The 15,540-nt window shown below is 49.0% G+C and overlaps 1 protein-coding gene and 2 long non-coding RNA genes across 3 annotated transcripts; 2 read left to right on the plus strand and 1 right to left on the minus strand.

Annotated features, from left to right (window-relative positions):
• Nucleotides 1-1,123: 1,123 nt before the first annotated feature.
• On the plus strand, nucleotides 1,124-2,778 carry LOC135826145 (uncharacterized). Its single transcript, XR_010555221.1, has 2 exons — nucleotides 1,124-1,500; nucleotides 2,164-2,778. It is a non-coding gene; the product is annotated as an uncharacterized LOC135826145 (long non-coding RNA).
• Nucleotides 2,009-3,688, minus strand: LOC135826146 (uncharacterized). The gene is made up of 2 exons (XR_010555222.1): nucleotides 2,853-3,688; nucleotides 2,009-2,369 (listed from the first exon to the last, which is right to left on the minus strand). It is a non-coding gene; the product is annotated as an uncharacterized LOC135826146 (long non-coding RNA).
• A 2,376-nt stretch (nucleotides 3,689-6,064) lies between these two features.
• LOC135826711 (uncharacterized) lies at nucleotides 6,065-9,799 on the plus strand. Its single transcript, XM_065339313.1, has one exon. The coding sequence runs from the start codon at nucleotides 6,065-6,067 to the stop codon at nucleotides 9,797-9,799; it is 3,735 nt and encodes a 1,244-aa protein (XP_065195385.1).
• Nucleotides 9,800-15,540: the final 5,741 nt, after the last annotated feature.

Genomic DNA, 15,540 nt, shown 5'->3' on the forward strand with positions numbered 1-15,540 from the left:
ACTGGGTGACTGCGCCCTACGAGATGGGGATTTGTATGCAAAATGTCACTAAAAGCGCCGTTTCGTTCTTATAAAAGCACGGATGACCGCGATTGGCCCATATGTTGTAGTCTTTTGGACGCTGAGTCGACTGGTTTTGGTCCGAAAAGGCTGCGATGCAGCGTTCCTCCTTTATTCCCAATCGAACGTGGTTGAACAAGTGGTCACGTGCTCCTGGGTGCCCAAATCACCTGGTCACCACGCCAGCAGGCGACAACTTTCACACCAAGGTTCAACTCGAGTTCAACTCGAGTGACAGGACTGCACCCAAAAAAGGTCAAACAGGCTAGTAAGTTGTACCCTGCAGGCACGGTGACCAGCTGACTGGTGTACGCAGGAGCACGTGACCGCTTCTTCAACCATGTTCGATTGGGAATAAGGGAGGAACGCTGCATCGCAGCCTTTTCGGACCAAAACCAGTCGACTCAGCGTCCAAAAGACTACAACATATGGGCCAATCGCGGTCATCCGTGCTTTTATAAGAACGAAACGGCGCTTTTAGTGACATTTTGCATACAAATCCCCATCTAGTAGGGCGCAGTCACCCAGTTTCGGTGGAAGTGCGCGAGTTCGATTGGGATTCAAGTAGGAAGGGAGCGTCTCAGCTTTCTCGGACCAAGACCATTCGACTCAGCACCCCGAAGACTACAACTGGTGAAATTTTATTTTTTGCCTTAACTTCCCCTTTAATTCTTTGAATCCAGTCGATCTCCACTCAACTTCGTCCACATCGTCTGCGTTGGCACGCCGATAGGACTAAAGGAGCTGACCCAACGCCTGAGTAAACACCGTCCTAGCAGCAGGTTACGTGTTAGGCGTAGTTTGAACCGGAGAGATCGAGAGTCAGCACAAAAGGGATTTAAAGGGAAACTGAACGCCAAAAATAAGTATGGCTTATCCGAAGGAGAATTGGGCACTGATTCCGATGAGCTATGTCTCGAGCCGATCAGAGAAGAGGAACTGTGTCAAATTTCATAAATAACACCTCCCATATTTGGAAATTGGCCTTGATGACGTGCGTACTGCTTAGCTGTCACCATGCTGTGCATGTTCAGCAGTGTAATTGAATGGAAGAAAACAATTACTTTGGTGTTTTGCAGCTCTGTTTCGTTCCCTGACGGTAACCAAATCTAGATGTAGGAATCTGTTGAGCAGGAGAGTGACACATGTCTTCCCGAAGGCTGTCCAGGCTGCAGTGGTGATGAAGAAGACACGATCATCACCCCGAGATCCATCGTAGCGAATTGGAAAACTCATGGTGAATTTGCTTCCACTCCAAGGCAATGTCGAGGTATGAAGGGTGCTTGTACTGCCTTCCAAAGTGAAGAGGAGATGAACATGGCTTTGCATAGCTGTTGTTCTATGCCAACTTACCTACTCTTGCTGGTACCGTAGTGGCATATTGCAAATTTCGTGGACGAACAACTCTAGTCACTAGTGGCTAGTGAGCAACACTAACAGGTGAGATTTTTCAATTCGACAAAAATTGTTTTTGTTTGAGAACTGACAGTGGCAGTCATTAGACTCAGTAGGTGTCTTTGCTGCTTCTTTCCCTTCATTGGTAGGGTTGTGCTTGAATAGTACAAGTGCTTGAAGTAAAATAAAATAAATAGAGCATGTGGAACATAAATCTAATCAAGCATCAGTACATGTATTGTGAAGTTCACCTTCAAAGCACATGAAATCACAATGATCACGAAGTTTATGTAATCAGGAGTACACCCTGTGTTCAACGAACACATACACACATGCTGTATTGCGCACACACATGTACACATGTGCGTGCACCCCCATCCCACAGACACACGCATGCAGCGCGCACATCCATACACATGTGCGTGTACCCCCCCCCCCCACACACACATTCCTACCCATACACATGTGCGTCCCCCCCCCCACACACACACGTGTGCACATACAGATACACAAACACACACGCACGAACACACACACACGATACGTGTAAGTGTACAGATGCTGAGCCAGCACAATGGAAAATACCTCCATCAAGATGCTTGATCAAGTGTTGTGATAATGGCACTGTTTGTTTGTTTTTACAAAGAAGTGTGGGAAAGATTACAATGCATTATAATTCATAATTGTTTTTTGCCTTGTACTGTGCAGACCAGAATGCTTTGCTATCAACTCCTGGCTTTCCATCGGCATGGTGTTCAGCTGCAGCGGCATCTGGTCCGGGGAGTTCAAGTTGCTGGATGGCTGCACTGACACAGGATGGGTTTGCGTTGGCAATGCGATACGGCAGTCATCCCACATCACGAGCTACATGTTTATGTAATTTATATTGTCGCTCATCCAGCAACGTCAAGGCTCTGCATGTAAACACAGGAGAACACCATAATACTACTCAGGGGATAATAATTTTGGATATCAATTTCGTGACAATTATTAGATTCACACAATATTCACAACGTATGCAACACGATGCTGTCTATTGACACTACTTCAAACTGAAGTGCTCACTACTCCTCTCCCGTTTTCATCTCCCTCTACCTTATGAATACTCTGCATTACTGGTTTCGTTTCTACCCTTTCCATTGCTGCCAGCTCCCAGTCTTTTTCAATGCACAGCACCACCTTGACAGTCATTTTTGTGATTTGATGTACACATACTTTGAAGATCAAATTCGAATTACATGATCAGATTTTTGTTCCACATTTTCTATTTATTTTTACTTCAAGCACAACCCTACCGATGAAGGGAAAGAAGCAGCAGAGAGACACCTACTGAGTCTAATGACTGCCACTGTCAGTTCTCAAACAAAAACAATTTTTGTCGAATTGAAAAATCTCACCTGTTAGTGTTGCTCACTAGCCACTAGTGACTAGAGTTGTTCGTCCACGAAATTTGCAATATGCCACTACGGTACCAGCAAGAGTAGGTAAGTTGGCATAGAACAACAGCTATGCAAAGCCATGTTCATCTCCTCTTCACTTTGGAAGGCAGTACAAGCACCCTTCATACCTCGACATTGCCTTGGAGTGGAAGCAAATTCACCATGAGTTTTCCAATTCGCTACGATGGATCTCGGGGTGATGATCGTGTCTTCTTCATCACCACTGCAGCCTGGACAGCCTTCGGGAAGACATGTGTCACTCTCCTGCTCAACAGATTCCTACATCTAGATTTGGTTACCGTCAGGGAACGAAACAGAGCTGCAAAACACCAAAGTAATTGTTTTCTTCCATTCAATTACACTGCTGAACATGCACAGCATGGTGACAGCTAAGCAGTACGCACGTCATCAAGGCCAATTTCCAAATATGGGAGGTGTTATTTATGAAATTTGACACAGTTCCTCTTCTCTGATCGGCTCGAGACATAGCTCATCGGAATCAGTGCCCAATTCTCCTTCGGATAAGCCATACTTATTTTTGGCGTTCAGTTTCCCTTTAAAGGGGAAGTTAAAGGGGAACTACACCCAAAAATCAAAACTTCATGGTCCGTAGAGTTTTGGACGCTGAGTCGAATGGTGAAGGTCCCACTTCGATCCGACCAAGCGTTCCTGAGATATCTTCGGTTTAAATTGTACTTTCGGGGGACGCGCCATGACGTCATGCGGCCGCGACACACCCCCAACACGCCCTTCTACGTCATTGAGACTCGCTTGCTTGGGCCAAGCTCAGAAGTACAGGTATTTTGGTATGTGAAAGGAATAGTTCTGACAAAGACGTCCTCACCATGAGCGATTCCGACGTATCTGTCGTGATCTGCATCCCGATGTACCACTTGTAGTGTTATGACTGCTGTCATGACTCGGCCTGGTCTAGTCGTGCATAGCTGACTCTAGTTACTCTTGTCCCCTACTGACATTGTGTTTCACCATTAGTACACTTTGCCTCTACTCTAGTCGGTGCATGAATAGCCGTTCCTAGGTTTACATGTTCCATCGTGCAGTCCGTAGTGCACGCGACATTCTCGGCTTGACTTCCGCTGCTCTGGCAGCCAGCCAGTTATTATTCCTTTGTGATGGTAGAGAAAGGTTGTACATTGTCTTGGCTCGTATCCAGTAACTCTTTGGGAATGAGGGTACGGATTTGAGAAGTAAGTTGGAATCACTAACTGTAGTTACTTGTGTGACTGGATTGGTTGGGATTAGTAAAGTGAAACTCTCTCGAGACGTTTAGGTTGTGCGTCAATCGAGACATGGTGCTGTGACCAGGATGTCGTCACCCAACGAACAAACAACCTCTGAACAGGAACAGCCTGTCGAGTCAACCGGTGCAGCTGCTGCAGAATTACCGGTGACCCAAGCCGCTCAAACGAGCGTAGATCCACGAGCCGTGGATGGTACAGCGGATGAGTCCCATGAAGCCGGTAATGAGGACGCCAGCAAGGACCAGACCCAGGGGCGTACACCGCTCGCCTCCAGGAGTGGTTCCCATGCCAACTGATCAACCAACATAATTCCACACGGCTAGTGCTCTTATACGTATCCGACGGAGTTTCTGCATAAACTGCTGGATAATGTCACTGCTAGGCATATTTGATTTAAAAGACTGAACTTTGCCAAGGCATTTTTATGGATGTTTTGTTCAGCAGGACGACTTCATGTTATGCCGTGAAACGAGTCGCTGAAGCACATCCACACGCTCAGTCTTGAGTCGGGTTATATTCTCGGAAGGACTGCGGTAAAGCTGCCCAAACTTCGAATCACCTGGAGCAAACATTACACAGGGCAAGCAGATGCCACCATGGCACGCCGGTCAAACGACTACACAGGGAAACTCCTCCAACCAGGATAGTTAAAAGCGGCGCTGTTTGCCACCCGTCTGGACACGCACAGGAAACGAAATCCTTCGCCTTCAGTGCAGCTAGTGGCGCACAATGATTGTCAATGACGGAAATCTTTTTCATGTCAGGCAAATTTCGGAGGAATCAGGGATTCCACCGTGGAAGTACACTTTCAGAATATCCTTTCCAACGCGCTCCAATGTCACTGAAGTAAGTCTTGGATGATCCAGCAGCTTCCAACAACGGTCGCTCTACAGCTTCGACGACGATTCCGTCCTCTGTGCTGCTCGTTGCAGACTCCACTTGAAAGTCAGGTGCGTCCGCAATCTCATCTATCGCTTGACCTTCGTCACTGGCTACACGCTTTGCCTCCTGCTCGAAATAGCTCTGAACAGAGCGCTGGCCCTCTGGATGTCGACTCTTCATATTTCTTTTCCACAAAGCGAAAGCATCGTCAAAAACGTAACCAACTTTATCGAAACAAACTGCAAAGGAAATGACTCTGAGATCGAGGAATCGATGTAACTCGTATGTAGAGACTTTGTTGCACCCAGTAAGATCAGTAGATCTACGCTGTGTCACAAAAAAATGCCTCAGCAGCACTTTTACCCCTTGCCTAGTCACCATGTCACCGTCGTCGGACTGTCAGGCGGACTCCAGGCGCCTAGGCATGCATGCACTGCACGCTGGGCCTTGATCAAAAACATTCTCCGTACCCACATCGAAATTATTTTACTGGTTCCCGGGCATCCCGGGAACCGCCCTATGTACGCCCCTGAGACCGATGGCACGGACGCTGGTGCAGGAGACCCGGAGCGGCTGCTAGTCTCGTCCAACCCCGAATACAAGCAGATGATCCAATCGAGGTCCAACATGAAGCGTCGACTGACGAGGGTGAGGCAAAAGATAAAAATTCACCTAGACCTGCTAGGAACTGATTGTTTCAGCGCAGACGCTCTTGGCCGCCTAGATGTTTCTGCCGCACGTTCCCTTTACGATGAGGCGTCCGGTTTGAAGTCAAACATCGAGGGTATCCAAGACAATATTAGACGGAGCTTAGAAGACGCAAACGAGGATAAGAAATTAGATGAACAAGACGCGTGGGAGAATAATTTCGAACTTGAATGCGTGTGTTTGCTGAGGCTCGCACAATGTTTACAACAATGCGACCACCATTCTCGCACTCAGTATGAAGCTGAAGACGAACGCCGCACCCGACTCCGATTACTAGAAGAGCATGGGCCACGCGCGCTAGATGTTCTTGATGCGACCATGTCTAGCCCTCGCAGCGGACCAAAACCAACATGTCATGCGTCGCCAACACTACATGCGTGGAGTGAGAAGAGTGCCGACACGGATATCGACACTGCTACTTCAAGTGCTTGTGACACTGTTGAGCCACCGCGACAGTCCCAATGTGAGTCGGCTGAACAGTCACACGCACAAAGTGCAGTGCTTCATGACATTGTACATGTAGTAGATGCAACTGAGTCTCCTGCCAGCGCAGCAAATGCACAGGAAACCAGCGCAGCAGTCAGTGTCAGAAGCCAACCAAGATCACCAGTGCCACCAGTCCCCAAACCACGTGTCAGGCATGCCATTGGCCCTGGCACTGGTAGAACTGCTGCCACTCCAGCAGTGCATGCGGTGCCCAGCCCAAGTCCCACCTATGGCAGTGGTGAGGAGGACAGGGCCTATGACTATGAGCATTACCTCCAGCAGGAGACCCAGGACAGACAAGCAGTACAACAGCTTCAGCCAGATGCAGAAACATTCTATCCACCAGACCATTCTGTCGCCGCCAGGACAGCCCCTCCACCAGCCACAACCTGGCCACGCGATGCTATTGCCCCACTGGAGCAAGCTCTTCAGGGCGCAGTTATGAATGTCGCCCAGGCTTTGAGCCAAAACCAAACGCCACAACACACCAGCACATCCGCTGCAGCCGGCCCAAGCTCCGTTGTGTTCAAGCTAAAACCGATGGAAATACCGAGCTTCGACGGGCAGGTCACCAACTGGCCCGATTTTTGGGACCTGTTTGAAACTGCCGTGGACAAACAGCCAATGTCCGATGTCGTTAAGCTGAGCTACTTGAAGAGTGCCCTCACTGGCCGAGCTGCCCACACGCTCGCTGGTCTGGCTATCACCAACAACAACTATGCCACGGCCGTACAGCTACTGAAAGAACGATACGGACGGACAGATGATATTGTTGCTGCCCTGTATACCAAGCTGCAGCGATTGCAAAGCACATCGTCCAAACACCGTGATATCCGGAACACCATTGACAACATCGAACGGATACTACGACAGCTGTCTGCCATGGGCATTAGCGTTGAACAGCAGCCACTATTGGTGCAGCACATTTTGTCCAAGTTCCCTACGGAAGTACTCGCCAAGCTAGAGGAATGGCGAACATCGAGCCATCAGTCGTGGACGGTCGCCACCCTGCGATCCGCCCTTCAGCGGTATGCCGAAATCCACCAGAATTTGCCGGAAGGTTCCGAGACTTCTGCCTCTCAGTCTTCAAGGACACCGGCCACACAGACACAGCACGGCTCACCAATGACCATGCAAGGAACTGGACACGCTCTTTCATCTCAGTCAACGCATAGTGCGCCTCCACGTCTATGTGTCTTCTGCAAAGGGACTCACTTCAACGACCAGTGCGTCACCTACAAGCTGGCTCGGACAAGACAACAGAAGCTCCGAGAACAAGATCGTTGCTTCATTTGTCTGCGACGGAGCCATATGGCGTCCCAGTGCCCAGAGAAAACCAAGGCTTGTTTTCACTGCAGCAAGACCGGCCACAACCGAGCTATCTGCCCAGCCCATGAGAGACGTGAGCCCTCCAAAGGCAGCTCAAGGCCACAACCAAATGGCTCACAACCTGCCAGGGCCGTCTCCACACAGGGTAATGATGAGGAACTTGTAAATACGTGCTCCGCCAGTCTCGTGTCAAAGGGTCCCAGCGACAAGACTGGTGCAGTATTCCTCCAGACAGCACAAGTGCAGATTCAAGCTGCCGATGGTAGCTTTATCACCGCGCATGCGTTACTGGACACCGGCAGCAATCGCACATACATGAGTACCCAGCTCAGCAAGCAGCTTCAGCTGCAGCCGGAGAGACAAGAGTCATTGACCCTCATCACCTTTGGAGTGACACACCCACGCAGTGTTGTTACATCGGTCGTTCAGACGTCCATCTCACTGTCCGACGGACAGAGGTACCTCAGCAAAGCGAATGTACTCGACACCATTACACGACCTATCCGACGCTACCCTCTTCCATCTGAAGATGCGGAGTTCCTGGCAGGCGAACCATCCATTCAAATGGCAGACACCATACCATCAATAGCCGAGACGAGGGCCATTGACATTCTCATTGGTTCTGATCATTACGGAAATCTTGTGCAAGGATCACCGCAGCGTCTACCGTCAGGTTTGTACGTGATGGATACGCTCTTGGGTCACATCGTCACAGGACAGTGTTCGTCCAAGTCGGATGACAGCAACAGCTCAACGCTTCTCGTCTTGACGCAGGCAAGCACCGGTCTACAGCGTCCGCTATATGACTACATGGCAACCGCCGACTCTGCTCTGCTTGCTGAAGTCGAACCAAACTTGACGGAGTTTTGGTCGCTAGAAAGGATCGGTGTGGAGGACCCAGCAAGTCTCCCAACAGATGACGACACAGTTCGACAGTTCGAGGAGACCGTCACGTTTGCCGACGGCCGCTACACAGTCCAGTTTCCATGGAAGCCCGACATGCAGCTTCCACACAACAAGGACCTAGCCTACGGAAGGATGAAGTCACTGGGGAAACGGCTTGCAGCAGATCGAGACCTGCTGACCAGGTACAACGACGTGCTGCTGCAGCAGGAACGGCTTGGCATTATCGAGCGAGTCACAGAGAAAACCAAGTGCGGTCAACGCTCGCACCATCTGCCGCACCATCCAGTGTTGTCTCCTTCGAAGGCTACCACCAAACTCCGAGTGGTCTATGACGCCAGTGCGAAGGTCAATAAGACAGCACCGAGCCTGAATGACTGCCTGAATCAAGGGCCGTCCCTCCTGCCTAGCCTCTGCGGCATTCTGCTACGATTTCGCCTGGCCCCGATCGTGCTAATCTCAGATATTGAGAAGGCATTCCTGCAAGTAAGGATTCAAGAGACAGACCGTGACGTCACCCGATTTCTGTGGTATCGTGACATCACTAAGCCGGACGTCATCGTGGACAACATCGAAGTCTACCGGTTCTGCCGACTACCATTTGGCATCATCAGCAGTCCGTTCTTGCTGGATGCCACAATCAGGCATCACCTTGACAAACACAAGACAGCCACAGCAGCCGAAATTCGCAAGAACATCTACGTGGATAACATCATGCTGACGGCTGGTACTGCAGAGGAAGCCGAGGTCAAGTACCGCGAGACTCGGCAGGTGTTCAACTCCGCGTCCATGAATGTACGTGAGTGGTCATCCAATGACCCTGCTACCTCCTCTGTGTTTGACCCGAGTGTGACGGCGACGAACACGAGCCAGAAAGTTCTCGGCCTGCAGTGGGATACCGTCGCCGACACATTCCACATTCCAGGTGTGAGCTCCGAGTCGCCTGACGTCGACAGCATAGCATCCAAACGGCGTGTTTTGCACAACGTAGCACGCATTTATGATCCACTCGGACTCTTCAACCCAGTCACCTTCCATGCCAAAGTGTTTTTGAGAACGCTTTGGAGGGACGACCTGTCTTGGGACGACACTCTACCCACAGAACGACTCGAGCAATGGCAGTCCATAGAGGATATACTTGAGCCGGTCGCAGACATCCGTATCCAACGCCGAACCTCCACTCTGAAGTCAGTCACCGATCGACAACTTCATGTCTTCTGTGACGCATCAAAGGACTCCTATGCAGCGTGTGTCTACCTCCGTGAAGCCAACGGACCTGATGCGACATCGACACTGCTCTTCTGCAAGATGCGATTGGCGCCAGCATTACACTAGGCCCTTTCGTGAGAACCACCCCGCTGCGTTTGTTCATTAGATCCAAATTGCTTTCTATCCGTTATCACCCTTTCTTCTCTTTACCCAGTAGTGTAACATTTTGCTGGCCGGAGTGTCGTGATCTGCATCCCGATGTACCACTTGTAGTGTTATGACTGCTGTCATGACTCGGCCTGGTCTAGTCGTGCATAGCTGACTCTAGTTACTCTTGTCCCCTACTGACATTGTGTTTCACCATTAGTACACTTTGCCTCTACTCTAGTCGGTGCATGAATAGCCGTTCCTAGGTTTACATGTTCCATCGTGCAGTCCGTAGTGCACGCGACATTCTCGGCTTGACTTCCGCTGCTCTGGCAGCCAGCCAGTTATTATTCCTTTGTGATGGTAGAGAAAGGTTGTACATTGTCTTGGCTCGTATCCAGTAACTCTTTGGGAATGAGGGTACGGATTTGAGAAGTAAGTTGGAATCACTAACTGTAGTTACTTGTGTGACTGGATTGGTTGGGATTAGTAAAGTGAAACTCTCTCGAGACGTTTAGGTTGTGCGTCAATCGAGACAGTATCAGACGAGCTTGAAAGCTCAGAGCCTGAGCTGAAAATGTTTGGCTTCGGGCATGAGCCGAAATTTTCAGGAAAGGACATGGCAGCGCAAGCGGTGGCTTCCGTTCGGACTGTAAATGTGGATGAAGCAGAAATTACTGCAATTGGAGAAGTCGCTCTCCATCAGCAACATCTGGCAACCGGTTGGCTGGGCTATTTCGAAATGAAGCGGCAGCCAAAGCAGCTCAGACAAGCCTGACAATCCGTAAGTGTTTTCACAGTATAGTCCTACGTAATGCTCACAAATCGAATCGTTCTCTTCATATCGTAAATTGTGTGAAATTTTGTGCGCACAGTACTCAGATCAATAGTCTCCTCACTCGTACTCCTGTACATGGAGTTTGCTGCGTAACATGGCTAGCATTATCTCCGTGCAATGTGTATCGGTTTACTTGTGCTTTATCTCACACAAGTGGACTGCACCTCAATTCGTATTGTGGCGAAATACATTCTCACCTTTTGCATTATCACTTAGTCTTTACAGAATGCTGAGACGTTCTCTTGTATTTCACGTAGCTGTGTACCAACAATTACGCTGTGCACTCTAGCAACAGCAGCAGCAGCAGCAGCAGCACAGTAGCATATTGAGTGCGTTTTGCCCTACTGTGGTGTCTCATGACTGCATTACCGGAACAGCTCTGTCCTTCTTGATTATCATTCTAAAATGTGTGCACATATCCGCCTGCGCCCCACACACACGCACGCACATGTGCTCACCTTGGTGGGCACATAGTATAGTAGTCACACATGCTCACGCACGCAGACACGCAATTTCACAAGCGTGTGCGCACACGACTGCATAAGCATACAAGTGCCTGTGCACATGCTCGTGCACGCACACATGCGCGCACTCATGCACTTGGTTGCACACGCACACATTCCTCAGGGTCACTAACGGCAATGCATCTACTACTTGTCATTCCATGTCCCTCCCGCAAGGGGGAGAGAATGACATAAAGGAGAACACAGAATAGATGACATGAATATCTTTGGAATGTTATAATTACATTACACAAAAGCACACGCATGTGCGCGCACACACACACACACACACACACTCAGTGTCACGCGCGCGCGCACACACACACTCACGCGCGTGCACCCACACACACAATAATAATAATAATGTCTGTCTCTCACGCGCATGCGCGCAAACACACACACTCACGCGCGTGCACCCACACACACAATAATAATAATGTCTGTCTCTCACGCGCGTGCGCGCAAACACACACACTCACGCGCGTGCACCCACACACACACAATAATAATAATGTCTGTCTCTCACGCACGTGCACGCAAACACACTCACGTGCGCGCACACTCACTCACGGGCGCGCGCACGCACACACTCACGCCCGTGCGCGCACACTCACGCGCGTGCGCGCACACACACATTTGCGCGCTTGCACGCATACACACACACTCACGCGCTTGCACGCATACACACAATAATAATAATAATGTCTGGCTCTCATCTGCATCCATACTGAGAAAACGCAACGAGTTCCCGAATAGGTTGTACACTGTTGCCGGTATGTGGACTATCTTCTCTCCTTGAACTGCGGGTCATTGCGTGATGTAGCTTATCAGCAGTACATACTGTGTGTTCATACAGGAAAAAAACATGCCAGCTAGAGGCGCTGGCGCTGCAAACAGTCCTTCCTATAACCTTGGGGCGGTGGCAGTGGTCGTAGCTCAACAGTGAGTCACTGCGACCGATGGTACAGCCGCTCTTGATCTTCTTCCTGTAAAATCAAGAACAGCAATCGCAGACAGGTTCATCAATCGCACGCAGTATAGCCTAGGGAAACAGGAGATCTACTGCCGTCCACCTCATCAAGCCGGTTTCGGAAAGCTTCACATTTCGTAGTGATGTAGTCCAAAACAATTCTACAAATGCTTTGGAAAAGAAAGAACTACATACAGTAGCTAGTGTTTTTGAAATATTGCACTCACCTCCGCTTTTCGACTGACGCTTCACAGTGTGGCGTGCGAAAAAGGACACACCACAGTTTCATCCACCAGCGTCCGCATCGGATGAGTGCATAATATTCCTCCTGAAAATCCTCCTCTGCCAAATGGCTGGAACACACGCGAAGGATTTACATTAGTCCCGAAATTGTCAAGCAAATAATTATGTCGCTTGATAGCTGCTATGGTGCACTGCTCGGCCTGTGCCAAGCACAATCCTTCAGAAATTGGTGCAGGTTCATCCCAGGGGGGTTACCAGTAAGATTATAGTAGCCAACAACACAGCCAGAAGCCATGATGACACAAATACCCTCTTCTTCCATGGACAAACAGAAAGAAGATGCGAAATCCCAGTGTTTCTGGATCTGGCCAAAGGATCACCAAGTCTCAATGACGTCACGGGTTTGTGACGTCACGGCACGGACCCGAAAAGGACAATTGCAAACTGATATATCTCAAGAACGCTTGGTCGGATCGAAGTGGGACCTTCACCATTCGACTCAGCGTCCAAAACTCTACGGACCATGAAGTTTTGATTTTTGGGTGTAGTTCCCCTTTAAGGCAAAAGCCAGGCAGGCACAGTGGGTTGGTCAAAGACCATGATTGAGATACGAGAGGTACCTGGTTCAAGTCCTGCCTGGGAGCGGTTTTTTCCAGCCGTGCTGCTACCCACAGTCAACTGGGAACTTGTGGCCAGGCACAAGGGGTACATGGATGCAGCTAATGGGGTCGTTCTCGGCACTTGTGCCAGTGGTTGTGAGGCTTACCCACTCACCCCCACCGTTAGGCGCTGCATCTGCCGCTAGGGTTTATCGGGTGTTAGCGGCCGTCGTGAGTTCCCTGCAGGAACGGACACGATAATTTACTTTTTTTTTTAAGGCAAAAATTAAAATTTCACCAGTTGTAGTCTTCGGGGTGCTGAGTCGAATAGTCGTGGTCCGAGGAAGCTGAGACGCTCCCTTCCTACTTGAATCCCAATCGAACTCGCGCACTTCCACCGAAACTGGGTGACTGCGCCCTACTAGATGGGGATTTGTATGCAAAATGTCACTAAAAGCGCCATTTCGTTCTTATAAAAGCACGGATGACCGCGATTGGCCCATATGTTGTAGTCGTTTGGACGCTGCGTCGACTGGTTTTGATCCGAAAAGGCTGCGATGCAGCGTTCCTCCTTTATTCCCAATCGAACATGGTTGAACAAGCGGTCACGTGCTCCTGCGTACACCAGTCAGCTGGTCACCGTGCCTGCAGGGTACAACTTACTAGCCTGTTTGACCTTTTTTGGGTGCAGTCCTGTCACTCGAGTTGAACCTTGGTGTGAAAGTAAGTTGTCGCCTGCTGGCGTGGTGACCAGGTGATTTGGGCACCCAGGAGCACGTGACCGCTTGTTCAAGCATGTTCGATTGGGAATAAAGGAGGAACGCTGCATCGCAGCCTTTTCGGACCAAAACCAGTCGACTCAGCGTCCAAAAGACTACAACATATGGGCCAATCGCGGTCATCCGTGCTTTTATAAGAACGAAATGGCGCTTTTAGTGACATTTTGCATACAAATCCCCATCTAGTAGGGCGCAGTCACCCAGTTTCGGTGGAAGTGCGCGAGTTCGATTGGGATTCAAGTAGGAAGGGAGCGTCTCAGCTTTCTCGGACCAAGACCATTCGACTCAGCACCCCGAAGACTACAACTGGTGAAATTTTAATTTTTGCCTTAACTTCCCCTTTAAGCATAATATAAGGTACAGTACATCATAATGGTACTATGGGCTATACCAAGAGTACAAGTCATGTACTCTTGGCTATACTGACAGTATTCCTAACCAGCTTGGCGGGGGCCCGCTGCTGTTGTTTGCTTGAATCGATGTCCGCAACCTTTGCCTCAGCTTGCTCATGACTTTGTCTCATCTCCGTTAGCACTGCGTCATACCGCTCTGGCAACTAGCATCATTCTGTTGAGCCAAGGCTGCAAATATGTTACTCGAGTATCCGCACCAGGATCAGACCAAGCGGAGGCAGCACGGGGCCATCAACGACCTTAGTGTTGAACTAAAGCGATCTTGAACACCTTTAGTTGAACTTTATTTTGTTGGGAGTACTGTGTACTGTGATCATTCCTTTGATATTCATGGTTTTATTCTGGTAGCTGTTCTATAGATTTACTATGCAGATTGGCGTATGTCCATGGCCATGATATCCTGCACTGACATAGTGCTTTGCTGATTTACTGCGGCCGCACACTACAGCGCTGACGCCTGTTGGGAATTCCCTAGTAAAAGAAGAATATTTGAAACTCGGGTATTGAGCCAATAATAAAAGTAGAAAGGAAAAGGACATAATTATGGAAACGAGTTAAGAGTAACTCTCCACCACTTTAACTAGATACTATAATACAGTCAGAAAGTGCAACAACTAGGCACAAAACTGACAGAGTACTGAGACATTCGACGTCCTGACACCTAGCTTCAACACATCTCCGTAGCGCTAACCGGCAGCCTTCCAACTTGGAAGGTTCAAGGTTATGGAAAGACCAAAGAGGGGAAGGCAAGCGCAACGAAAACGAGCACAAGCTACAGTCCCAACGGAACAAAGAATGTCGATTGTCACTGGACGATTTCGAGACCAGTAGACCGCTTTGTCAAATCGCCTACTGGTCTCGTCATCGTCCAGTGAAGCTAGGCGTCGAATGTCTCAGTACTCTGTCAGTTTTGTGCCTAGTTGTTGCACTTTCTGACTGTATTATAGTATCTAATTAAAGTGGTGGAGAGTTACTCTTACCTCGTTTCCATAACATAATTATGTCCTTTTCCTTTCTAAAAGAAGAATAAATAATTGCTATTATTAAATAATAAAAGAAGAATAAATAAAAAAATAATACTAAACTACACTGTATGTGGGAATGTGGTACTTCCCACTTTCACGCTTTCCTTTCGTCTCCTTCTTGTACTTTGTTCCTTTTAAAATAAATTGAAGGTTCCAGAGCTTTGTTGTGGTTATTTAGCTAGATGTACATGTAGTTTCGCTGCTCTTTCAGTTCATCGCATTTGTTCTACTTCAAGTACCATTGTTCTTTCCCAGTAATAACCAGTGCATGCATGCCATTTCACAAAATGATTGTCTGAAATATAGCATACGATGGATGAGTCGTTGTCTTGAAGTCATGTGAGGGAAAG

The sequence above is a fragment of the Sycon ciliatum genome, chromosome 10 (genome assembly GCF_964019385.1).
Source record: "Sycon ciliatum chromosome 10, ocSycCili1.1, whole genome shotgun sequence".
NCBI classification, from domain to species: domain Eukaryota; kingdom Metazoa; phylum Porifera; class Calcarea; order Leucosolenida; family Sycettidae; genus Sycon; species Sycon ciliatum.

Excerpts from the sequence above, each read along its gene's own strand:
- LOC135826711 (XM_065339313.1), top strand. The coding sequence starts at position 6,065 with ATGTCTAGCCCTCGCAGCGGACCAAAACCAACATGTCATGCGTCGCCA.